Genomic DNA, 27,150 nt, shown 5'->3' on the forward strand with positions numbered 1-27,150 from the left:
ATTTTGACATATTTTTGAGATTTGATGTTGGAAGTCTTCTGCGAAGAATTTTTGGAAAAATAATTAGAAAATATTTTTTTTATATATATGCCTTTGTCCTTGTACCTTACTGGTCACACTGTAACAGTTTCCAATAATCAAAAGATTTTTGGAAACAAACTTTAATAAATAACATCAGACTTGTATAGTTCGCTTTTCAGGACAGTCAAAGATACTTAAAAATTCATTTCATTTACATCTTTTATTAAAAAAACGTAAACTTTGAATAAAAAAAGCATTAACAGACATTTGTTCACTGGAAAACAGTCATAAATCCATGAAAGACTCAGAACCAGAACCTGGATCCGGCTGCTTATTCCTGCCAGATTAAGAGCATGAGGAATCTCTAATCTGGATTTAGATTCCAGTCTGGGTTTAATTTACATCTTTTATTAAGTTCATTCTGGTCCAACCCAACTCAGAACAGAACCGCTCTCATTCAGAGCTCAGAGGAAGTTGAAGTAACCAGCACTGTGTTGCATTCAGGTACCTTCCGTGGATAGGAGAGCCTGGAATTGTGGTTTTAGAGAGGTCCAGGAGAACAATGAGGTGTCCACCTGCAGAATCAGAACCAGAACAATCTGTCTGAAACCTGCTTTGCCTCTGAAATAAAAAACACAACAACTTTCAAACAAAAAAACGACAGGGTTACCATGATGACATGTCTACGGGCGAGGTCGGGCCTCCTGCAGAGCTCCTGCAGACGCTTACAGAGCTGCTCAGGGGTCGAGTACAGGTACTGATCTGGGACAAAAAGCACGAAGTCAGTGGTGGTCCCAAGAGAGGGACTGGGGGGCCCATGACCCCCTCTTGAAAAATGCTGACCATCCACAAGAATCTTGTTCATGTCATAGAAAAGCATAAAGAGTCACCTTCTTCATTAAAGGCATGAATGGAAAACCCAATAAATAAATATATAAAATTATATAATTTAAGTATAATTATATAAGTATTATTATTATATTTTTAGCTGTGAATTCACCTGTTTTCTACTGGTGCAGCTACCCATATCAACATTTTCTGAGTGTCCCACTGCAGGAGTGGCAGTAAAGAGCAGTAGGAAGAAGTCAAGTATGGCAGGCAGAAAGGCAGAGCCGACTCAGGTGTGTGTACCTGGGAATATTTCAGGATACACCAGAGTCTTTGGACACAGAGGGAAACATCCACAGTGAACTGCTTCCAACCTGAAACATCCCAGAATCATGGTTCATCAACACAGTCAGGAAAACTCAGGTTTTGGATCAGTTTCATTAACAGGTCAAACTTAATACTTTATAAGACTTTTTAATGTCACTTTGAATTAAATCTAAGTTCACAAACATAGGGGTTGTTTGGGGAATCCTGCTGTTTTACAATTAGGCATAACAAAAGTAAAACCTGCTTGTGGCCCTCAGTTTTTATCACTTGCTGTGTGTGGGATTTCACACAGAGCGGTGAAGACTTTCGTCTCTCTCTGTTAGTACCGTGAGAACAAAACTACAAAATTTAAGACTTATGATAAACGTATTTAAGACCGACTTGAATTTTCGAATTGAATTTAAGACATTTTAAAACTTTAATCTTAGGCATTTAAGAGCTTTATTCATTCTGGGATCTTGGTTCTTTCTGGTTAATCTCTGCAGTCGTTCTTCCTCTGCTCTCAGTGGACGATGTGTTCAGGGTCTAGGTTTTTTTCACGGGAATCTGAACTTTTTGGAGTTTTGGTGTGAATGCAAACTAAAAACCAGTACTTTAAAAGGACCTCTGAGAACAGAACCTGGAGAAGTGTCCCTTTAGATGCTGATCTTGGATCAACACACCAACGCAGCTATCTGATCAGAGCTGGCTCCTGCTGGCTGCAGGGCCGTAATGAGCTCTGCTGATGATCCGGATTCATCAGACAGAACCAGATTCAGACCTAATGAGGATCAAAGTGTCAGCGAGGCCTCAGGCCCACATGATTGTGTTGTTTCCGCTCCAGAACCTCTGACAGCTGAGCCTGACTTACGGGGAGCTGCATCCTGGAATATCTGGAAGCGTTGGGAGAAAAAAGCAGGAACGATCCAGAGTAGGAACATCTACAACAGCTGCTGGGTTCTAGATGTATAACACCTCAGAAAACCAACATGCATGGACCCAGACCTGGTTTACATGAACAGACCTGTTTTAGTCTTACTTTTTCAGTTGTGTCCATGATACAACTGTCAAGGACATTAACATTTTTCACACAGAGAACCTTATTTTATTCAAAGAATCGTTTCTCGTTTCTTAAGCAACCTTGGCCAAAGACACTTTATGGAAAACATGTTTGTTTAAGAAGGGTGGAATGATTGAGCTCAAGCAGAAGAAACATCTACAAAGATGCAGAAACTACAAATATTGGGTTGAAAATTGTCCAACATATAATTAAAAACTGGGAGGAAAGTTAAAGGGTTAAACAAAATATTAGTGTGATTTTTTTTCTGATCTTTAGGAGAAAGACTGCCTTCTGAATTTTTTTCAGCTGTATCAAAAATGTTTTTCTTTGTATCAGTATAGTTAGATCTTGCTACCTTGGCAAACCTATTTTTGACGCAGGTTTGTGTGTAACAATTTTAGAAATCGATATTATTCTGACCATTAACTGGATAAAAATGGCTCATTCTGCAGATTTCTCATTTAACCACACAAGGTCATTTAATAAAATATTGCAAATATATTAAAAGACGCAAATAAACACATAATTCAGTTCCCTTTTTAACTAATAAAATAATCATTTCAAAATAGAATGACATAGCATTCTGGTAGCTTATTATGATAATGTTTTTGCAAACGATGATCTTTTAAGAGTCTCTATGCTGCCGTAAATGATTAATCAATTACTAAACTAGTTGATTATTGGAAAAAAATTGATTCATCATGATTAATTGACTAATCATTTTTGCCCTAGCTGTACTATATTATTATTATTCATCGTTATTGAAAAACTTACATTGCCACTCCAAAGAACTCGTGTTTGGAGGTGGAGACGACGACGTCGGCGTCACACAGCACCTTCAGATACTGGTCCTTACTGGGCAGGAAGCCCCAGTTCAGGATGTTGGACTGGAGCAGCTGCTGGGAGGAGGAGAAGATCTCTGCAGGAGGAGATCACAGCTTCGTCATGTGAGGAAGGTCACAGTGTTCCTTTAACTTCCTGTTGGTTATAATTTGTGAAGGATGATGAATGCAAAAGATTGTCTGATTCTATGTGACTAAAATCTTAAAGAAAGCGAGCGATTTGACTCTTAGAATATTATTTTTGATTAAAAATCAATAAACATTTTCCCCTCAGCCTTCAGTCTGCTCCCCTTCCTCCTCCTCCTCTTCCTCCTGCGCTGTGATGATCTTGCAGGAGGTTTATGTTGGTAATTAGAGGAAGAGGACAGTTTGATGAGGACAGATCTCTCTGATTAAACCAGCAGAGTCTCTAACAGGTGAAAGTGATCAATACTCAGAGCTGTTAGTGAAATCACTCAGCTCCTAATGTGATTGGCTCTCGGCTGATTTACCGCCGGCTGTTTGTTCTGCACTAAAACTTTACGATCCAATAACTCAGAGTGGGCTCAGCCCGCGAAAACACACACTCATCAACACTCCATCACATCGTTATTAAAACACTGAAATGCACCCGAAGGAGACGCACAGACACTGGAACACAGGTGAACACACACCTGAACCGACAGTCCTGAGTGGTATGAACATCCCACTGAACAGCAGCTTCCAGCTCCATGAGGTTCAATGTGTGTGTGGAGCAGGTGAGTGTGTGGAGCAGGTGAGTGTGTGGAGCAGGTGAGTGTGTGGAGCAGGTGAGTGTGTGGAGCAGGTGAGTGTGTGGAGCAGGTGAGTGTGTGGAGCAGGTGAGTGTGTGGAGCAGGTGAATGTGTGGAGCAGGTGAGTGTGTGGAGCAGGTGAGTGAGTGGAGCAGGTGAATGTGTGGAGCAGGTGAGTGTGTGGAGCAGGTGAGTGAGTGGAGCAGGTGAGTGTGTGGAGCAGGTGAGTGTGTGGAGCAGGTGAGTGTGTGGAGCAGGTGAGTGTGTGGAGCAGGTGAGTGTGTACCTGGCACATCGGTGAACGTCTCTCCCAGCACTGACAGCTGGAAATTCAGTTGTTTTTCCTTCAGTTTGATCAAAGTGTTGAAGAACAGCTCCGGGTTCTTGTCATGTTCCCTTTAAAAAACAGATGGCAGGATGTACATATGTATACACACATTTTGTACAGTTCCAACTTAATTACTGCTTATATACTCCAATTAACAATTAATGAATTAATAAATGTAATAAATATTTTTAATAATTGATAAGTCACTACTAACTTGATTGTTTCAGCTCTAGATATTTTATGTTGATTATTTTTATGTTGACACTTCAAATCAGTTAATGAGGCTGTGACTGCAAATGAACAATGAAAGGCTGGATGAATCAGTTCAGTTCAGTTCAGTTCAGTTCTGCTTGTCTGATCCCGTTTTCTCAAACTATTAAGGTTACACCAGATTGTGAAGTTTACTGGTTTAATGTGTTGGTCCACACTTTTTAGTTTCGGGGAGGTTCTGCATTGTGGTACAGAGCAGCAGTAGATCGGGTCGAACCAGAACTCACCACCTGTGAGGCCACACAATGTGTAGAGGTTTCACCTGGTCCACAGGTATCATAACGGTTCTGGGATCAGATGATGGATCCTCTTCACACCTATCAAGTCAGAACCAACAGCTGTGATAACCTACAGGCGATCCGACCCAGTGAACTGATCATGTGATTACCTCGACGTCTGCTGCTGATTGGTCTCTGCAGAGCGGCAAAGACGTCTCAGTTTGTGTTCAGGCAGCAGACTAAAGACGAAACCAAAACCAGAATTACACAAACAGAACCCAGACAGACGGGGACAGACAGCAGGACACAAGCGTCTCCAGGTCCATCTGTTTCTCCGAGGACGCTGGAAAACAGGACTCGATGATCCATTTGAGGAATGAGCAGTCTGACTGCAGGCAATAAAACCAATCAGCTTATTGATGATCACAGTTATGATGTCACCTCTGAGTCTGATTAAAGATGAAGGTCAGCGACCACTGAGGCTGCCAGGGTTTATAATCGGGGTAATAATCAGAGAGGGACGCCGCAGGGAGGACAGATCACTGAGCAGAACATGGAGGGACTGCAGAGTCCAAACTACAGAACTTCATCCAGCAGTTTGGGTCTGAAGAAATCAGAACGCTCTGATTTCAGAAACAGAAACAAACTGAAGTTTGTATGTTTGGACCTAAAGAGGAACGATCCAGAGTCAATGTATAGTTTCAGTTATTAGATAGAAACTAGAGATCAGGTCTGAAATCTGGGTGAAGACTCCAACCTGAACCTTCAGAGTCACATAGACTCTGAAGTCGGTCTTCTATCAACTAAAGAACATTTCCAGGATTAAAGGACTAATGTCTCAGCAAGATCTAAACTCATTCTTGCGTTTATTGTTATTTAGTTGTTTGTTTATAAATCCCTGAACAGGTTAGCGCCACAATACATTAAATATTTGCTGCTGCTGCATCAAACTTCCACACCTCTCCAGTCTTTTGGTTCTGGTTTGCTCTACATCCGCTGAACCAGAACCAGAACCAAACATGGAGAATGAGCATTCAGCTTCTATAGACCACAAATCTGGAACAAACTTCCAGAAAACTGCAAAACAGCTGAAACATTATTGAGGCATTATAAATGGAAAATTGACCAACATATTTTATATGTATTTGCTTGATGATGGCATTTGATAAAATTTAATGTTTATTTCTTGTTTAATTGATTACTGCATTATATTTTTATAGTTAAAGCACTTTGAACTCCCTTGTTGCTGAAATGTGCTGCACAAATAAACTTGACATTAATTGTCGAAATGCAAGTCGACAAGTAATGAAATGAAAAGGTTTAATGCAATTGCTGTTTCCACAATTGTTTCACGTGTTGTTCCATGAATCAGAGCTCTTTTGCACTGTCAATCATCTCTGACTGCACAGTCCTCTCTGAACATGTAGAAGACTGAAACCAGAACCAGAACCAGTCCCCATCCCTCGCTGCAGCGGGGCAGTAGAAGAAGAAACACTCAGCTGCTCGTGACATCCTCATTTATCTCAGAGGAGTCGGGGGTCCAGCAGCAGCCATGATGGATGGAACGTCTGTCTCTCTCAGCAGGACTCGATTACTATTCAGTTACAATGAGAGGCCGACTGACGGCAACCACAGACACACCGCTAAGGCCCTCACACTGCTGGCTCCGCCCACATTTCATGGCTTGAGGCTGAACCTGAACAAATATTCAGAAATGACAGGTCACATGACACAGGAAGGTTTATCTTAAAACTCAACAGACCAGAACTGGGCAACCAATCAGTTTTAACAATTTATCAATTTTTTGATTTGTTAAAATTCAAGAGATATGGTTTTTATTTTTTATTTTTTTTTGCCACTACACTCCTTCAGGGTGATGTCAGCATGACCATGGTGGCCATCTTGTTTGATAAGCATGTTACACAGCTTCTTTAAATTCAGGTCAAATCTATGAACCTGGCTAAGATTTATTTTTTGGAAGACATATATAATACACTTTCAGTATCACCAAAATAAAGTCTTAATATTACCAGAATAAAGTTGTAATATTATGAAAATGCCAATATAATGACTGTATTCTCAGAGCCTGGAACTAATACTCCATCATACAACTCACAGAAGGGATGATTGAAATAAGAGTCACTTTTTGGAAATATTTTCCGGAATTTTTAAGTTTTTTTTTTTAGAAAAGAAAGTGAGAAAAAAAAAAGAAAAAACCTCGAAATCTAAACAAAAATGCCTGAAAACAAACAAAAAAAAAAACACAGATTCCTCCTTTGGAACGGCTGAATGACGTCGACGTATTTGATATTTTCATCTGATCCAATTCTGCATCCACCTCTGTTGAAAACATCATAAGCAGATCTATGAAAACTTAATCGTAATCTCAGATGTCAGGAGTTCATTTTGCTTTTACTGATCCAGATCAGAACCACTTTTCTGATTGATATGTTTATTGATATTTTTGCATACACAACCCAGGTGTTTACATTTACCAGGATGCAATTAGACTCAGCATAGAAACAGTGTAAACACAATTAACTTTAAGCTTCATATTATCAGGAACAAACAAGAAAAACACATAAAATACTAATAATAAAAAAATAAGATAAACAGATACAAAATATGTAAAATCTGATAAAGGTGTTGGGAGGAGTTGGATTGATGCAAGAAAAAAATACATAAAAGTTTATCAATGACAGTATACACTAGTGAAGCACCTTAAACCCACCTGCTGACATCAGGGAACTGAACCGGGTAGTTCAGAACCACACACTTTGGACGGATCAACCGGTCCAGGTCTTTGGGTCTGTGGTCTGGGATCTTCTTCATGAATGAGCCGATGGAGGACAGGAAGGACTCCATGTTGAAGCGGGAGTTAAAGACCACCGTGTCCGACACCAGGCTGCAGAACCCAGAGACAAACCCGGTCAGAACAACAGAGGGGACAGAACCAGAGAACCTGAGGACGGGTTGGGACACTGATTGGACTCTAAGTGTCCCATCAGATGTCGGCTAATGATCCCTGCTGTAATGTGGTTAGAGAAGACGGAGCAACTGCGGCTTATTGATGAGCTGCCAGCTGATCAACAACAATCAGTTTTACAGTCAGACAGCTGATCAATAACCTGAAGCACTTCAATTAGACACAATCAACCAATCCGATTGCTCCTCATCACTAACCAATCAGATGGCCTTGGCATTGTCAAACTGAGCTCAGCTTATTGTGATCAATGATCAGTCGGGTTGGATGAGTTACTGGGATTACCATGAGAGCACCTGGTTGTATCCGTACTGGAAGTCTCGCTCCTGGTCTTTGCGGACCGGGTAGACCAGCTGGTTCTCATGGAAGTACAGGACCTTCTTCAGACGGGCCAGATCGGGTCGGAGAGCCACCAGCTCACACAGGTTCAGAACCGAGCTGCTAAACAGAACCCTGTGGAGAAAAACAACAGTGGAAATAAAAATTAAAAATGTAAAGAAATTCCATAAAAAATGTATGTGTTCGTGGATCTCCACAAATACCCAGGATATATACATATATATTTACGGTATAAACACCCTGTGACTCTCTCAGTCTAGTCAGAGATGAACTTAGATGGCTGCCGCTCATGTTGCTGTGAAACCAGTCTGGGAATGAGTCAGCAGTAGCAGAACCAGGGACCCAAGCCTCGCACATGAAACTGATCCCGTTATCCTCCATCAGATCAGCAGCATCACACTGTCTGAAACCAGCAGAAGAGTTTTCATCCTACTGCTCCTCAGCCTCAGGTTTTCCAACCGAGCTCAACAGGGTCAGACCTAAAAACTACAACAGACCCACAACCATAAATACGAACTTGTCCTCAGCTTTTAACATCATAGTACTTGCGTTCATGCAAACTAAATGGAGTTTAGTTTGCACAAACAGACCCTAGAGGTTGTAGTTTTTATCTGATGTACTTTTGTCCTCCATTGGCGCCCCTCAAGGCTGTGACCTTGCCACACTTTTATTCATTTTATACATAAATGAGTGCCAGGGTAGAAACAAGGGCAGACACATCATAAAGTTTGTTGACGGCTTTGTGATTGTATCTCTGATTGATGACGTCATGTGAGCGCTCATTTCTAATGATTAATGTCTCAAAAACCAAATAAATGTTATTTGATTTTACAACGATATCTCTGGCTTGCCCTCCTGATTTATCCAAGCACAGATTGTTTAGCTTCTTTTCCAACGATATAAGAAGAAAAAACATGTTCTACCTACACACTTTCAAAAGGCTTAAGTCACTCCTAACTGACAGGAAATGATCACTCCATGCTGTTGGGCACCTTTGAACAATCTTACAGCAAGAAAGGGACAAAAATAAAGCCACAAACAGCTTTTAGTTTTTATTTGGATTCTGGAGTCTACCTGAGGAGTTACCTGCATGATGTCACATGTGTGCCTCTCACCTGTATGATGAACAGACAGGAATAGTCTGGCTGAAGTACAGAGCTGCCGTTCTCGCTCTCCAGTGCCATTTCTTGGCCGGAAGCGTGAAGACGGAGCATCCATCGACGTTTTCCTTCAGAAGGTCGATCAGCTGTTTGTGAGAGCCGCCATAAAACGCTTCGACCAGCAAAACGCTGGAGGAGCCGCCGACCTGATGAGAGAGGTTGAAAGTCAGCAGGCACATTTATCAATATGTGAGCTAATATATATATAAATCTGTGAGGTGAAGTAGTCGTCTTAGGTACATTTCTCTTCCAAAGATATACAGATTTGAAAGTTTTAACAATCAATTAGCATTGGAACATTGACATTGGGAATCTGTAGTATGACTTGAAAACTGATGTTCACAGATTCTCTCTATCCGATCTGAGCTTCAGCTATTTTACAAAGAGGAATAGAAAATAAATCCAGACTTCAAATGAATAAGACTTAAAGCTCTAACTGTGGTGAAAAGTGATTCTATACGGGGAGGCTAAACACAAATGCACACCACACTTTTCAGATATATTGTCTTTATCAATCACACAAAATACATTAAATTTTGTGATTACAATGTGGCAGAATGGGAAAATGTTCAATCTAATGCGACCTGAGCCCACATTTCTAGTTAATAAATATTTTTTTATCAGTCTGTTGTTATATATCCAATCCTAAATAATCCTAAATGTTGTGTTTTAATTAGCTGTAAGAGGAAATTAATCATAATTAGTTCACATTTATTGAACTCAACTGTATCTTTATATAAAATTTTACTCAGAAATGTATCTTTTTATCTTGTAAAATACCTTGAAATAAAGTTTGTCATTTATCTCAGATCGTTTAAATGTTTCTGATCGTGACCTGTTCAGCGAGTGATTTTTCACCTACAAAGAGTCTGTTTTCATCTGAAAACTCCATCATGAGTCACCGAACGCTGCGTCATTATTAAGAACTGATCTGAAAGTTGAAGGCCAGTCTCATGAAAACAGCAGGAACACCAGCCTACGGTGTTTCCACAGTCTGACTGTAAGAATTCGGCGAGATTTCCACAACACGGCTCTTCCAGCCTGACAGGAATCCCCGTCAGCTGCAGAAACTCAGAGCAGCTAACACGCCGAGGGTCAGAGGTCGCAGCAGACACTGTGCTAAAGTTAACATGCAGATGAAAAACCGGCCTGATGGAGGCAGAGTGAATCCTCCTTCTTTCAGGTCGTAAATGAAAGCCTATTGTTGTGCAGCCAGTTAACTCTGCAGTAACAAACCACAGTAAAACCCAGTAACATCCATCTATTTGCAGCACAATGTGTCCTGATAGGATCCATTATGCTGTGGGGAGGTTTACGCAGCCGGCGGCAGGAAGTGGACAGCTTACGGTCCCCTGAGCTCCCCTGTTCTTCCTCTGAATTCCCTCCCAACCATTTCCAGTTCGTTCCTCCATTACCCTGCCCACAATGGGAGCTAATGTGGCTGCAGCAGCACTCAGCGCTCGCCCACACGTGGCTCCATCAGTCCATATCTGCTCGCTGCCACTCATATCAGGAGAAGGAAATGAGCTGTTTCTTCTGCTGGAGACAGATACCAACGAGCCTTCTGCCATGCAGATGTGTCAGAAAGACAAATCTGATTGGAAACAGAAGCACAATGTCAGCCTTTGTGCTAAAGATGGACCAATCTGTTTCCTGAATGCGTCCAAATAATGTGAAATATGAAAACGTGTCGGGAGGGCTGATTAACTACGGATGGGCGACCTTTTGGCCTTCAGAAGAAAAACTGACGACTCGTTTTTCTGCCCCGGCCTCCCAGTGAACAGTTTTACTCCCCAGATAAAGAAGGTTCAGCCTCCTGCAGAGCCGACAGCAGCAGAAACCCATTAAAACTAAATATCTGACTGAAATAATCCAATGTTTTGTCTCTTATTAACTCCTCAGACGAATGTCAGGATGTGAGCCAGAGGCTGGAGTCTGGTCTGCAGCCTGCCGACGATTTAACAAGACAAAAATGAAATGCACAAAGACGAGAAACGTAATTAGTGGAAAAACCTAGAAATCTATAATCTATAAAATCAATAATGGAAATATATAGTGTGACTATCAAATATTACTGATTGTTTTACTAAGCACAAAATAATTATCTTCTTTGATTCTGACAAAAAATATATTTTCTACTCATTTCTTTCCTTGTGTGTAGAAACATATAAGCAATAAAATGTTAATTTTTATTAGTATTAGGGGCCAGGTGAACAAAAAATATGACAAGAATAAAGTGGTAATGATAAGAGAATAAAGTTACAAAATGAGAAATTAAGTTGTACAAGAATAAAATATAAAATAAGAAAACTGATAAAAATATAAAAGCATAGAATGTATTTTTCTCAATATAAACATGAATACTAATATTTTCCAAAAGACTTCCATATGCATTTGAAAAAAACCTTAAAGCAGAAAAAGAAAGAAAATAAAATACAAGAGCCGAAAGTTTACAAAAACAGCAAGTCAAAAAGAACAAGGATAGAGAAACTTTGAAACGTATTTAAAACTTTTGGTAATGATGTGTTAATTGAATCAGTTAAAAGATTAAATCTAAATAAACTCTGATGAGACTCGGAGCCGGGGTCGGCCAGACAGGCAGGCACATGTGGACAACGAGGACACTGGAAAGTCAAACTGCTCTGAGCTGCTTATTGATCAACCAGACAGGAAGCGTGTTAGTAAATGTGAAATCAATCATTCCACCTTAAATCAAACAGAGCCACGGTGGGGGATTCCAGTTTAGACACCTTTCCTCCCACCGCCTTGAAGCTCAAACATGGAAGGCTGCAGACACACATGAAACAAAGGGTTAATGTGGGCGTTTCCCCCAGCAGGGAATCCCCCCAGCAGCTGCAGCGCCGGGCTGAGTCAGCGCCGCGCCGCGCCACGCCGCGCCACGCCGCCTGGAAACCAAGCGGTGGAATCTCTGGAAACGCTTCTCGCCGTGTTTGTCGTGAATCTGTGGGCGAGTCTGCTGCTTCATCCACGGTGACGTCCTGCTGACTTCATGCCGTCTCAGACTCAACACCACCAACAACAACATGTAGGTCACTCCGGCTAATACTCACCAGATTTAGGAACAAGAATCTGGTTTCATCTTCACCCAACTCCACCAACACCATTCAGAGAGGAAGCCAGTTAAATAAAGCTCTTTGGTTCAGGCCACAACACCAGAATCTGAAGACAATGGTATCCAACCAATTTAGAGCAACAATGTCTGGTCTAGACTGAAGACAAGAACCAACAAATTGTGTCCACCTTGATCAGCTTGGATGAAATGTCACTGCTTTGCATTTATTCATCACATCTGTTTTGAAATCAGGCTGTGACCCTTTCCAACCGAGACAGCTACCAGGACCGGGAGCTGAAGCTCAAACTGGTTCTGAGAAAATAAGACAGACAGATGCTAAGAAAGTCCAAATTATGCAAGGAAGTCCTTGGGTTTCTGTATCAGCTAAAATAATTTGACAATCGTAAAAGTGACACGATGCCACAACAAGATCGTTCCAACGATGCAAAAGTGTGGTAGAGCGGCCCTCCGACAAGTAATTTGTGAAGGTAGTGATGTCTCACCAAATTTCTCAGGTACATTTTGTTTCATCAGTAAATATTAAAGCAATTTCTTTTTTTTTTAATGAGTCATACATCAGGTTTGGGCAGTTATTTGTGGTAAACCACAGAGAAATTGACGTTAATGATCAAGGGTCGGATCTTAAAAGCTTCCAAATAAGGAATGCTGAAATGCTTAGTGCAAATTAGGAATGTTTGTCTCCACAGATACAAAAGATTAACTTTGTCCAGCCAAGTGGCAATAAATTTACATTTAGCCATGATAGATGCAAAAAAGCTAGCAAGCAAAGTTAGTGAATAACAGAATACAGTGAAGACGTCAGAATGTCACTTGGCCGGACGGAAAAAAATACTACAAATAACTGCCCAAACCTAATGTATGACTCATTAAAAAAAAGAAATTGCTTTAATATTTACTGATGAAACAAAATGTACCTGAGAAATATACAATACGTAGAATATAACAGTCCTGCAAAAACAAAACTTAATAGCTGTGATTAACACATAAAGTGTCAACTTACTTTTTAAAATGGATTAACTACATTTAAGGCCTTAATTTTAGATAAAAGAATGAAAGCCTTTTTAAGTATGCATGGATATCCCGCAGTGCTTCATTTCATAAAGCTGTCTGTATGAATAAAGGAAACAGCACCAGGTAGGTTTGGATCTTATCTGTCAGACACATTCTTCAGTTAGTTATGGAGCACCACAAGGTTCAGTGTTCAGGCCAATAATATATAAACTTTTTGAATGAAATCAATTACTGCTGAAAAAACCTTTCCGTGAATGTTACATATATATATTGGTCTCTTAATTATCAGAATGTCTAAAACATTCCACAAAAACTCTCCAGTCTGCATTAGAAAAAACTGAAATGAACTGGAATAAAATTCAACAATGAGTCTTCGTTATGAATGGGTGCCGCAAAAATAAAACGAACTGCATTGCACAAACTGCAACTTCACTGGAGAATCCCCTGACATTCACTACCTTCCCCATCCACCTCGCAGTGTTTCTTTGCAGACTGTGCTCAGCCGTCCCGTTGTGTTTGGGTGTATTAACAGCGTGAGATGATGAAATGTTGCTGAATGAATCAGCAGCCAGTCCCCGTGTTATTTGAAGGTAGCGGCTCCTGATCTGCCTCAGCTTTCGAGTCGTTCTCGCTCTGAATCGGCGCTTCTTTCACTTGACTCTCTGACACTTCACGGGTCACTCGAAGGCGGATATCTGACTGAAATCAGTTTCTTTGTACACATCACATTATTGTACTGGTTTCAGGAAAGATCAACATGTCAGTGTTGGCTCAGCATTAAATGTCAGGGGGTAATATGTCAGCTGCTTTCTGCTGTTTGAGCTGAATTTAACAAGGAACTTTCAGCTTTACGAAGATCAATAACAACCATAACTTCCTGAAGGACTGGTGTGGACATGTCCCCCCCAACTCTGGCATGAAGGGGACAGTTTCCACCGATATTTCCTGCTCCTATTTTCTTTAAGTGCCTGCATCTCTGTAACTCGGCTGCAGCGGCTGCATTAACAGCCAATTAATGTTTTTTAAAATTCCTTTTGGAACATGTAAATTTCAAGTTATTTTTGAAAGGTGCTATTAATCTGACAAGGCTGATCAGGACATATATCCTAATTTAGTGAATAAGTCTGAATGGCATTTGCATTTAAGTAATAATAGTGCTTTATTTTTATCACTAAAAAACAAAAGGACTTCCAATAACTGCAGGTACATCAGCGCCACACACACCCTTCCACCCCGCTCCTCCTCATCCCCAACAACTTGCAACACAAAGTTACACCCCTGATAACAACCAATATATTAATAAACTAAATAAGTCGAGTTTGATCAGTCTAATCCAGGATGTGGCAGATTTAAATCATGTTTTCTGAATGATTATTAAGCATATGAGGCCCACATTTTTCACATCAGCATCCGATAGATTTCAGGTCATAATGCCTCGTCTGCATTTCAACTGCACAACAAAAAAGAACAGCTGGAAGTCAATCATGCTGATATAATTTATCTACATGCAGGTCTTTAAAATGGCATTTACTTCAGTAAACTAATTTAAAAAAACTGAAAGTTACACAGATTTATACATTTAAAATAAGTATGTCATTTTGATGATTTTGGCTGATAAGTAACAAGAATCCAAAATTAGCAATATTTTTTTTTTTTTTGCTTTTGATTAAGTAATGTTATATTTATGTTATGTCTATTTAATCTTAGCCACTGCTGGCTTCAGAGTTATCGAAGAAACATAAAACCCTCAACAAGGTAAGGAGACCACAAAAGATGAAAGATAAGCTCCCAGATCACAAAGTATTGTATTAAAGTATTGTGTTAAAGTATTGTGTTAACTGAAGGTTGAGTGGAAGGAAAAGCTATTGTTGAAAACAAACAAACAAACAAAAAAAATACAGGCCACAGATGTTCAGTTTTTTAAAGTCCAAGTCAAGCCTCAATTCTTTCAGGGGAGTGCTTGAATCATTTTTTAAATAATACCAGGAAACTTATTATAAATCTTCATTTAGAACCTTTGCTCTTATGTCCAAATAGGAAAAAAATTGAAATGTATATTGCAACATCAGTAAAGTAGGGTGTTGTGAATACATATTTTTCTGAAACAATAAAGTCAAGTATATAGTAGACAGTTAGAAAGTATTATATTACACTGGCATGCTATGACTCCTGATTACATAAGCATAAGTCTCAAGTCTTTCACTATGTATTTTTGACCATCTTAGAAGTTTACAAAGTTTGAACTTTAACAAAATCCTACAAGAAATTTTAACCTTACGGCTTCAAATTTGGTCGGTTTGCAGTTAAAGGATGAGAGATCAAAAGTTTCAGGATGTTTAGGGGGCGTGGCTTAACGTGAATATATTCAAATATATCCAAAATATTCAAAACACTGGAATTTTCACATAGAAAGGCAGAATTACACTAAACTCTGTATGATGGATCTGATGACATTGTCAAAGCTCCTCCCCTGGAGAATAGGAAGTTACTTTTTTCCACTTGGAAAATCACTGACTTTTGACCTAATCCACTTGAAATTGTGTCAGAAGTCAGATATCAAGTTGCTCTTGTTGCACATAGGTCACCTCTCTGCACTTACAAAATAATGTATCTTCAAGCCATGGGCTAGACCCCACAGGAAGTCGGCCATTTTGGTTGAAAGCCGCCATTTTCTCTCTTTTACACACGCTGAATCTATGCAAACTTCTCCTACAGCTTTTGACTTGGACTTCAAAATGACTCGGCACTTTCTTGAGGCATTAGAGATCAAAAGTTATCAAAACCTTTATACTGCAATAAAGCATGTGGGCATAGCCAAGCCGCAAAATCTAACTCCTCAACATAAAACATCAAAGTGTATTAACTTCCACACATAAGGTCAAAGATATAACAAACTTTCTGTGAGTCATTACAGACTTGTTCAAAACATTCACCAATCCGTCGCCATCAAAAACGAAGCGACAATAACTCCTGCCTGAAAGGTCAGATTTTAAGATTTACCGCTGGCTCGCCACACGGCCGTCCAACGCTCGCCGTTTTAATTTATTTTACTCTCATTTTCTGACACCTCAAAAACTTTAGCAAAGGTGTGTAAACTTTTCCCCCCACTGCAGCTCTCTACTCAAGAGCTGAATTAGACAGTAACTCCAGAAACTTCAGTTGCATCACAACTGAAGAAATTATTAGCGGCAGAACTCAACTGCTCTATTCTGCTTTCATGTACTTTGTACCGCAACATGTTTTATGTAAGATAATAGCAAGAACTAACAGCATATAACTACGCTGAAGAGATCCCAATGTGGTTTTGTTTCAGACGTCCAGAGTCGCCGCACAACTGTGCGGTAATGCACTTTAGAAGCTAGTGTGATGTAAAAACAAGAGCTTTGCTTTGCAGTCTGCAATGGAGACACTACTGTCCCCACAACTTCCTGTAGTGCACTGGTTACTAAAAAAATAACATTTATGTGGCTGTAGACAATGTATCAACAAACTACATTTGGTGTTGAGAATTTTTAGTACTCAATGAATCACTACAGTATTACTGTATTACCCTATTATAAACTGTATTACCCTCAGTAATACAGTTTGCTGTTTAACACTATCATCTGAGATATCAGGTTAACTTTAAACTGTTATTTAAACCAGTCTCTCATCTCAGCGGTAACAGTTTCTTAAACCTGTTCACTCCACTTAGAGCTCTTGCCTCAGACATTATGAAGTAGCTGTAATATTTCATACAGAATCGGCGACTGAAACAAAACCAGGAGAAATCTGCTTCGATCTGAGTCGACTTGGTTTCACTCCAAAACCTGAGTCACGCCAAGCAGAGCAGAGAGATATTCAGGATGAACTATTACATGGCTTCACTTTTCAGATCACCTCATCTGAACTCATGAATTCAGATTACATTCATACGAATATCTTCATGTCCATGTTCATGTCCTCTCATTTGATTTCAGACTGAAACCAGTTTACTTCACTCAGATTATTACTCTCTAACACATCTCCTTACTCTCAATCAGATCATCTTTAAACCAAAGTCTTTATTTTGATGTTTGACAAAAAACTAATTTGGTTTTGTCAAATATCTGCTTTTCAAAATCCTTTACATTTCCTTTCTGTTTTTCTTTGACTCATCAGAAATCTGTAAAGCTCGCACTTCTCTTGCTGAATTTCACCCTGTTTCATCTGCAGACTAACACAATGATATTGTGAATACAGACATGAAACATCAGCAGCTGCTCTGTGGATAAAACAGGAACATGTGTTTTAACTAGACTCAGTTAAAAATTTATTAAACTAGAGATTCAGACTGGAAACAGATGATATAAAATCAATTTTTGTTCTATTTTTATTTATTAATTAACTATTTTTGCAAGCCTTATATTATTAATCTAATATTTCCTTGCAGTTCAAAGCACTAAGAATTATAAAAAGCACTGTTACATGTTTTATTGTTTTCCACTTATATTTGATTACTACAAATTTGTTTGTATAAATTGTGCTTAGTCCTAAATCTCCAACTGATTAATTTCTCCCAATTTTAATTTGTTAAACCATTATAATATTTCTAGCTCAATATACTGTATATAACATTGGGTAAAACTGTCAGTGACAAAAAAGATGCAAACCCTAAAACTGACTTGCCTGCAGCATAACAATGAACATTTTTTTATTCTATTTGCTAAATTTTTGGAAAACCATGCATAATTTCCCTTTGACATTAAATGTATAACTTTTTTAGGCCTATCACACCAAATCATAAAAACATGTTTGGGACTGTAGCATGATAAAATTATAAAAAGTCAAATGGGGAGCCAACACTTTTGAAAAGATCTGTAAATTAGTTCAACATTTCCTGTCTTTTTATCCAGGCCGCAGGAATGAGGACAACATTCCCAGAACCTCTCCATCACTTCTGCATCCAAACAGGTTGGAGTCTCACTGTTCTGCCTCATGGTGAAATAATATCTCACAGTTTTATCGTCAGACTTTTTAAATAAAAGTATCAGTCAGCTGAACTCTTTAAGCCTCAAAATCTGCTGAAAGTCAGGTTGTTTCAGCAAAACCGACAGCTATATCCTCGAAAAATGAACCTGACAACTCTGCAGGAACCGTCTACTTCCTGGAAGAGGTGCATTAGCTCCGTTAGCCGAACCGAACCCTCATTCTGGCTCCTGTTCGGAACCAGCATGTCGGACACAGAGAACCTCAGACCGGCTGAGTCCCTGACTCCAACAGAGAGGGAAGAGGAGAAATACAAACACATGTTTGATTCCATCTGAACACTCACCTCTGGCTGCTGCATCTGACGCTCGGCTCACGCTGCACGCTAGTTCTGACGTCATCACGTCGAGACAAACGGGTAACAGGCAGAAAGATGGCAGGAATAGGACTTTTCCCTTCTGTTGTTTTCCAATTTGGACATTAAAAAAAGACTAAATTATTTGTGAGGAACTATGTTTCACTGAAACGTATTTTTCTAAAGTAGTAAATTACACTTATATTCAAACTCAAAAGTTCTGGTACTTTAAGAAATAATTAGCTTTTAATATCTTGCTATATTGTGTATTATGTTGTCAGAAATCTGTGCTGACCTCATAATAAATAAGGAGGTTTATTCTTGAAATTTTAGCACATTTAGTGGCTTTATTTGGTTTTGATATAAATTAAAATTATGTATTTCATAAAGTGATTATGATGACAACAAAATAAAATATAAATTATCTTACAGTGGTCAATTTTTTGTAATTTTATTTACATGGATTATAACAGTCAAGTCAAAAATATTCAATAGCAACAAAACTAAAACTTGTTCAAAAATAAAAACATAAGATTTTTTTGTTTTTCAGTAATAAATGATGCATGCAGTACTCAACTCAATTATTTTAGATAAATAAAGCAGTCAGATTTGGTTGGTAGGGCATGTGTAAATCATTGTATATTAAAAACTTAAAAAGAAGTTGATTCCTTTTTGTTTTCGACTTCTGTTTTAGGACATCTAGTGACTGTTTTTTCACACCTTTGACCTTTTTTTTAAGAAATGATTTTCTCTGACCTTTCAGCAGAATAGTGCTTCATGGAACAAAGCAAAATATGCTTTAGGAAGAATTTAAGAAGCACAGCTTCTGTTTGACTTTGTATTTCCCTGGATCTTAATCCAATAAAGAATCTGTGGGGCAAACAAGTGGAATCCACAAAGACCCATCACACAATTTACAATATTTAAGAATCCGCTGCGAAACATTTAATGTTGGATACCAAAACACCTCCAAGGATCCAGAGGAGCCCATGCCATCATGGGTCAGGACTATTCTGGCAGAAAAAGTGGAACCAAACACTGGTAATATCATGTTCATTATGGTGATGATGAATAAAACAGACATGCTATAAGAAGAATAACACAGCTTTATTAAAATTTATTTTGGCTACATTTATTCCAACATAAAAAATTAAAAATTAAAACCATAATACTTCAGACATTTCAGGACTTCCTTCATAATCAGTTCTTCATCCTCTCTTCAGAGGCATGAATAAAGTGGATTTTTATTAATACAGTGCTTGCACAATAATTGTTGTATCAAAAGTTCCCCAAATTTAGATTTTGTTTTTCAGTAGTTTCAAATAATAAAACATAAAGAAAACAAATAGACGACCTGATCAACATTTATGTCCCAATATTTGATGACAGAACCATTTTACTAAAATATATTTCTGTGAGGAACCCTAATACTGTACACTACAGTAGGAAATAAATAAAGACAGCAATATAAAAGGACACATAAATAAAGTGGAAAATTTTCAAATAAAAATTGAATTTTTTGTTGGTAAATTCAAAAAGTAATACTGTCAAAAGTACTGTCATGAAAAAAAAACAATAGAAATTGCACCAACAGTTGTAAACTACAGAATGGCATCTATCTACTGCAATACTGAAAGGATGAGAGGACAGGTGTGTCACTGCACAGGGATGGCACTTCTTAGAAACAGACAGGTGAAAGGTTTGCATATAAGGCTTTCTCTGGAGCAAAAGGCTCCGTCCTCTTTTTCCAGCCGAGCCCTTTATTTTCCTACCCCTGCCTCTCTGATTTAAGACTGAAAAATCACACAGGTTTAATTATTCCTTCATAGAAAAAACAACTCAGGAGGCCCGGAGTTATGTGGTTAGATGGCAAAAATAATAAAGTCGGATACAAATATATAAAAGAAGAAAAAAGTCACATTGAAAGGAGACAGAATAACAACATTAACACTGACAGAACGTGACTGAGTGTTCCAGGCTTCCCAATTTAATTTTTCAATATTTTTTTCATTATTTTGTAGTGATTCAGGGAGCCAAGTGCAATTTCCTGAAGTGGTATTATCAAACACAACAAGACACAGAGGTTAGGAACATCAGAGCACCACACAGCTTTCAGGCCTTTATAATACTGTACATTAACAAGCGCTTCACTTAGTTTATTAGAATAATACTTATTATTTCTTTTCATTTTCTTCTTATTTTGCATAACATGGATTTTAAACCACTCTGTCCTGCTTCATGATTCAGGTCATTGGTCCTCCTGCACACCTGAAGGTTAGGGTTGGTTTACTTTATAAAGGGTTAACATTTACTGATCAAAAACTTGGTTTTCATATTCAGCCTATAATGGACACTTCACTCTTCGGCTCAACATGTTCAACATTTGTAATTTACCAGGTTCAGTACATCAGATTTTACAGCTTCTTCCTCCAACAAAACCAGAAATGTAAAGATCTGGTTCAACTCTGAGGAAAGTAGCTTAATTTTGAAAAAATAAAAAAAAATAAAGATTGTTGGTGGTTAATGGAACAACCCCCAAAAATAGCAAGCAACTAGCTGAACAATTAATCAGCTAACAGTTGTAAGCTAACAAGATAGCAGTTAGCAGGCTAACAAGCTCAGAAGTTGCAAGCTTAGTTATTTTCTTTCCCCCTTCGTGTTTCCTTAATTACCAAGCTTAATCATGACCAAGAGTTAAAACTTATGATTGGAACCAAAAGGATCTGTTTGACACTTCAAACTGAGCATGGACTACTTTGTAGTCCCACCAAGGAGACATTTCATCCCCACTGTGGTAGTTAATGAAATCTTAGTCTATTTTGTAAGGTTGTATTTACATTTACATTTGGAATGATCAACAGATTGCTTTATTTTATACTTTTTATTTATTATTATTTTTATCAAGGGTCATAATCTATCACATTTTATGAGTCAACCAGGCCAAATGGAACAAAAAGAAATGGAAACTGGGAGGAATACAAATATTTCAGAATTAAATTCAATTGTATGTGAGCATTAAACATGACTATTTAATTCCAAATTGGATGAAAATACCTAATTATCCAATAATATAAACTGAGATTCCAGAATTCAAATACCAGGAGTTACAACAGTTTTTCTTTTAAGGTTTCAAAACTGAAAACAGGTTGGGGGCAAATCTAATTGCAAAAATCAAATAAAGATAAATGCTAGATTTTAGAAAAGAAATCTGACTGAATGTGATGAACCAGAGCTAAGAGCGTTTCTTTTGTTGTTAAAAACAACAGAATTAACTCAGTCATAGCCTCATTAATCCATATGTTGTCATACAGGTTACAGGTGTCCCAGGTAAACCGCACCTTCACGACATCACTTTTGACCTTATATGGTAGTTTGATGAATAGCACAACATCTTCTCAGCCAATCAGGCACTCTATTACCCTTCATCATGAAGCAGAATCTAGATCTCAAACAAATCTTCATCTTCCCAGTTCTCTTTCCTCCATCAGTCCTCCTGCTCCAACGTTCCGTCTGTCTTCCCTTCTCGTGAACAAGTGTCCATCAGCTGTGCTGAGTCTTTGCCCCCTTCATCCATCATTGAGTCCATCTGGCTCCTGCTGTCACCCTCCTCCTCCTCTCTGTTCCTGAAACTTGCCTCCTGTCCATCTGTCACCTCCTCGTACATCTTATTGTCCTCTCCTCCCACCTCATGTCCTCCTCTCTCTCTTCCGTCCCTTAAGATGGTACCACCGCCGTCCTCCGGCTGTTCCTCGGGATCCGAGTATCCGAGAGGCCCCAAGCCTTGTAAGTAGGCCCTTCTCATCAGCAACTCGGTGGGCTCCAGACCTCCAGCCAGCCCTGCCACCTTAGCCTCCCTCTCGGCCGCCTCGCGCTCCTCGGCCTCCCTCTTGCAGTAGGAGTAGCGATGGTTCATGTGCTGTGAGTACGAACCGGAATGCGAGAAACGCTTCCCACACTTGTCGCACTGGTAGGGTTTCTCCCCTGAGTGCAGGCGTGAGTGCTCAATGAGGTGGTGTTTGTGTTTGAAGGCCTTCTTACAGATCTGACACTGATGTGGACGTTTACCTGGAGACACACAGAGGACAGACAGAGAGGGCGGTAAGGACAGAGACAGTAGCTTCAGCTTAAGGTAACAAAAAAATCAGGTGCTCTTCTAATGACTTTATCTGTGAAAAGAATCAGCAACAAGACATTTGCTTTTCCTGATATCTACAAGCACACTTAATCAATTCACATTCATCAAAGTACCTTAAAATTTTCAATAAAAAAAATTTAAAAAGTGATCAAAAACTCAATTTTTTTAGTTAAAAAAGTGAATCTTTATTATTATACACAAGAGTTTCTGCAGTCTTCACCAACTCAAATCAATGACTTCTAAAGGCTTTTATAAGACCATTATGAATGAAATTTAACACCTATGTTATGACAAATGTACAAGAGAAAACTGCATACACTAATGACAAACTTTTTTGCAGAGAATGCATGTAGGATCTTTTCTGATACAGGGTGGCATCAGAAGAGAAACAAACTTTGTCCAGTCAATTAGCGTTATATTTACACTTAAAGATAGAGGCAAAATGGCTACCTAGCAGGCAAGGGTTTATGAGCAGCTAGTTAGCGGTAGCCACGAATCACAGAATGTAATAAAGATGAAACCTTTTCCTGGCAGAAAGGTCTCTAAAGGAAAATAAAATATACAAAATATATAAAAGGTAAAGTCCTGCCATGACAAAATTTATCTAACGTATCTAAGGCCAGATTAAATGTTTTGAAAAGATTTTAAGACATTCTGAGCCCTTAATATTAGATACATAAAATAAAGACTAAGATTGCAAGATCACCCAGTATACAGATTCATTACACATCACAGTGATGTATCTCAATTATTTTAGATGTTTCCAGCTAATGTGAACTCAAAATTCAGTTTCTCATAAAAAACTTTTATATTCATAAAGCAATATAAAAGTGATTAGCTGCAGCCATCAATGGCTGGTGTCCCACAGGGTTTAGATGAGTTCTTGCTCCAACAGAGTTGATTCAAATGACACAGAAATCGCCTCAGTTAGAAAGTTAGAAATTGGACATGCCATGGCCGTTTATACATGCTATTCTGTTGTAAAAATGATTTTCTATTGGTTTCATGCAGTATTGTCTGAAAAACTTTATCAAACTTTTCACAGTTGGAACTTCAAACTTAGAGTTTGGTGATAATTTATGGCCACGACAACTGTGAGATGCCTAGAAATGTCATCAGGCAGCAAGTAGCTTCGACGACATCACGGTGCCAGATTTAACCTGAGGAGGAACACAGTCACACACACGCACACAAACACACACGCTGCTGGATTTACTACGACTCCGTATGGGCGGAAATTTCTTCCATCTGACTGAGCAGGATGCTTCGTCTGCTGCCAACCGCCAGTCAGAACCTCATCCAATCAGGCATCCCACGCACACATGCGCTAAAAGCACAGCTCCACACACACTTGCACAGCACATGCAGGCAGGTTGTTCCCACAAACACACTGGAGACACCTGAAACATCCACCACAGCTAGCATACTGTAACGCGCACAACACGCATACACGCACGGTAGTAAATATCAGTGGGTGGCAGCTTTCTGCTCCAGTGTTGGGGAGTCAAATGAAGGATGATGCAATAAAGTGAAAGAGATGAAGGTAGAGCAGGTGTTTAAACACAGACACCAACCAATTGGTCAGTCCTGAAAGGCGCCAGTTGAAAAACTGATTCTAATCCAAAACATTGACATGTCTTAAGTTTTCCAATAAGTTTTTTAGACATTGTTTGGTTTCTGAGAAAAGGTTTGCTCTGAACTGATGGTTTATACCAGGAATCTGCAACACTTGATTCTTTGGACCTTCCAGAACGGCTCTTAATAACGTTGAAAAACAAGTCAAAAGAACCAGCTAATGTTTCCAATATTGATATGCAGACAAAATATTAACATTCACCATGCTAATTGAGATCTGTTAGCATGATAACAGATCTCAGCTCTGTCTCCGAGTCTGGGATGGAGCTCTTTAGAAATATTTTGCAATTTTTCTAAACATTGGTGAAATGTTTAGACTTATTTGGTGAAATTACCTCTTCCTAGAAGAATGACAGTTGTCTTATCTTGTTCCCACTGATGAATATTTTTTCTTTCTCAAGAATTATAGATTTCGAGCTGTTAGGAAATGGCATTACGATACATTTATAATCCTTCCCAGATTGATAGAAGACATTTTCAAACCAGCAAAAATCTGACTGCAATTATCAATCCTGAGAAGCAAGAGTGCACTTAGACTGTTTTTTTGATAGAAAGTTTGAAAAAGTATCTTTCTGGAATATTAATCAGTTATTTTTAACTCAACCAATAAACAGTCAAACAAACAAATTGTTCTGAAAGGCACATAAAGGACTGCAGGAACAATATTACCATCAGTTTGAGTTCAGTTGGAAACAACTTTCTGTTGAGCTTCAGGCTCCGTATTAAAGGAAATAAACAGGAAACATTAATATGTGAAAACTAAAAACAAACAGAGTTCATACAGGAAACTTCAAACCTCCAGAACAGCTAGCTGAGAAACTGTTTACATAACACTACTGAATTAAACATGAAGTCTGTGGGTTTAAATGCTGGCTGCCTGTTTTTTTCTGCTCTGGATTTCTTCATCTGGCCAACATGATGACGGCGTGATGCAATGCACAGAAAGATAGGGAATAAAACAGATAGGATGGGAATGTATCACCTTCATGAATCGTGTCTTAAAACCTCTCTCAGCTTTAAAAGAAAGTCACTAAAGAATGGGACTCTGGTATCAGTTTATATCCAGGAACAGCTTCCATTTAACACAGAAAGATCACCTATGGGCAAAAGTGACCATTACATACCGACTAATAGATTGGAAAAGTAGGTGGAACATTGATACAAATTTATTCAGGTCTTACTTGGTAGACTGCAAATGTTTTGAGTCATTTAGTTGATATAAATCTAAACAGAGAAAGATTACATGTGGGGTTCCTCATGGCTTCTTTTTTGGAACACTTTAGTTCAACATTCAAATACTCCACCAGATTATAGAGAACTACATCTCTTTCTATATGCTTGCTGATAACATGCAACTTTATATTTTTGTTTTGCCACATGATTACACTTATTTAATGCAGCCATAATATTATGACCAAAGGGTCAGACGAATAAATAAAACAAAGCATTAATATGTGTGGCCAAAAAAACACAAGTTTACTTATCAGGACCCAGCTGTTCTCAATATGGCCTAACCACAAAGCATGCAATGATCAACTTACTGCAATCTTAGTCAAATTGCTATATTAAAGGATTTCCTGTCAAAACAGGACTGAAAAAAAAAGAGTGAATACTTGTAATTAGTCAAAAAGACACCAACTAGTTGTCCTTAAACAGACTTAACACATGCAGGTTTGACCCAGATCTGACTTACTGTTTCTTTTTTGTCTGAAGATGAATTGTGTCTCACTGTTTTTAATGTATTCTTATTTTTAATGTTATTTTCTTTACTTTATTTATTTTACTTTATGACTTTACTCTATGAATTACCTTGGTTTTGAATGGTGCCATACACATGACTTACGCCATCTTGCAGTGTAAACGTAAAACCCCTTTGCTGTTAAAATGAGTCATCTTTTCTAAAGTTATGTTTAAAGCGAGACCTGACAATATGTTTACCTTTACCAGTGAAGTTTCGTCACAAATTGTTTCCAGGGTAAATATAAAAAACGATTCTCTGTTTATATTAAATTATTCCTCTGGATCTTCACTCAGACACAAACAGGAACAAAAGCCAAATTCCCCCTCACACCACAGTCTGAAACTCATGCTGCAGAACATGGTTTTTCCTCCCCAACCAGATGCTGCAAAGAAGAGAACGTGTTAAAGGCCGCAGCCTGCAGAGAAACAAAACAGATCAGAGGAGCTACGAGTCGGAAGCTCAGTAAGAAACAGAAGTAAAGAGTAGGGAATGAAACAAAAGTGTGAAGAAATTAGAGATAAAAAGGAGAACGGGGGGTTAAAAAGAAATGTCCAAGTGTTATATATACCTGTGTGCTCATATTTGTGTCTTAGGAGGGAACTGGTCTTCTGGAATGTTTTGTCGCACAAGTCACACGCGTACATACCACTTTCAGTCTTCTTAATCTTCTTCCTGGAGAGCAGCGAATCGCTGTCTGTCAGGTCGTCCAGGCCTGACAGATAGTCTGCCGTCCCGTCCAGCAGCTCCCCCTGAGACAGAGACAGAGCTGCAGTCATAATCCCACACCTGTCGACTTCACGCTCCGAGACACCTTCTGCTGCCACCCCCCTCCTGGCTCCATGATCCTAAGTCTGGACAGGGCTTAAAGGCCCAACCTGGGTAAGTCCCTTCATCCAGGAGACGTTTAAAAACAGGTGGGGGAGGGGAATGAAACAAACGAGGGTGTGCAGGAGATGTTCAAGGTGACTTTTCACAGAACCAAACTGTGGTCAGAAACATCTCCTCTTAAACAGGTGCTTTCAGCACAAACACTCCTTCAAGGTTGTTTTCTGTCTGCATTTACAGCAGAGATTTTCTGACGTAAAGCAGGTGGCCGCTGGATCATACATCAGTCAAAACATTTAG

General features: G+C 38.9%; 2 protein-coding genes across 7 annotated transcripts in view; both read right to left on the minus strand.

Annotated features, from left to right (window-relative positions):
- Positions 1-222: 222 nt before the first annotated feature.
- On the minus strand, positions 223-18,532 carry gtdc1 (glycosyltransferase-like domain containing 1). Of its 4 annotated transcripts, none has more exons than XM_055053045.1 (13): positions 18,506-18,521; positions 12,369-12,492; positions 12,179-12,287; positions 9,063-9,253; positions 7,894-8,061; positions 7,357-7,530; positions 4,796-4,864; positions 4,635-4,724; positions 4,096-4,205; positions 2,990-3,134; positions 1,153-1,223; positions 692-783; positions 223-596 (listed from the first exon to the last, which is right to left on the minus strand). In XM_055053045.1, the coding sequence occupies exons 3-13, from the start codon at positions 12,230-12,232 to the stop codon at positions 522-524; spliced, it is 1,239 nt and encodes a 412-aa protein (XP_054909020.1). In that variant the 5' UTR covers positions 12,233-12,287; positions 12,369-12,492; positions 18,506-18,521; the 3' UTR covers positions 223-521. The 4 variants fall into 4 exon arrangements, 2 of the variants coding, with proteins under 2 accessions (XP_054909020.1, XP_054909021.1); XR_008607519.1 differs by having other exon boundaries at positions 577-596; positions 1,022-1,223; positions 18,506-18,530; XR_008607520.1 differs by lacking the exon at positions 1,153-1,223 and having other exon boundaries at positions 18,506-18,530.
- Positions 18,533-19,602: 1,070 nt separating this feature from the next.
- Positions 19,603-27,150, minus strand: part of zeb2a (zinc finger E-box binding homeobox 2a) — a 43,293-nt gene continuing 35,745 nt past the window's right edge. For 2 of the 3 annotated variants that reach the window (XM_055052809.1, XM_055052808.1), the window contains 2 exons: positions 26,594-26,774; positions 19,603-22,579 (listed from right to left, as the gene is read on the minus strand). In XM_055052809.1, the coding sequence (XP_054908784.1) occupies positions 21,999-22,579; positions 26,594-26,774 (762 nt within the window). In that variant the 3' untranslated portion in view covers positions 19,603-21,998. The remainder of the gene's footprint in view (positions 22,580-26,593; positions 26,775-27,150) is intronic. The other variant, XM_055052810.1, reaches the window with a different exon arrangement.

Source organism: Poeciliopsis prolifica, unplaced genomic scaffold (assembly GCF_027474105.1).
Source record: "Poeciliopsis prolifica strain line A6 unplaced genomic scaffold, Auburn_PproV2 SCAFFOLD036, whole genome shotgun sequence".
Lineage (NCBI taxonomy): Eukaryota > Metazoa > Chordata > Actinopteri > Cyprinodontiformes > Poeciliidae > Poeciliopsis > Poeciliopsis prolifica.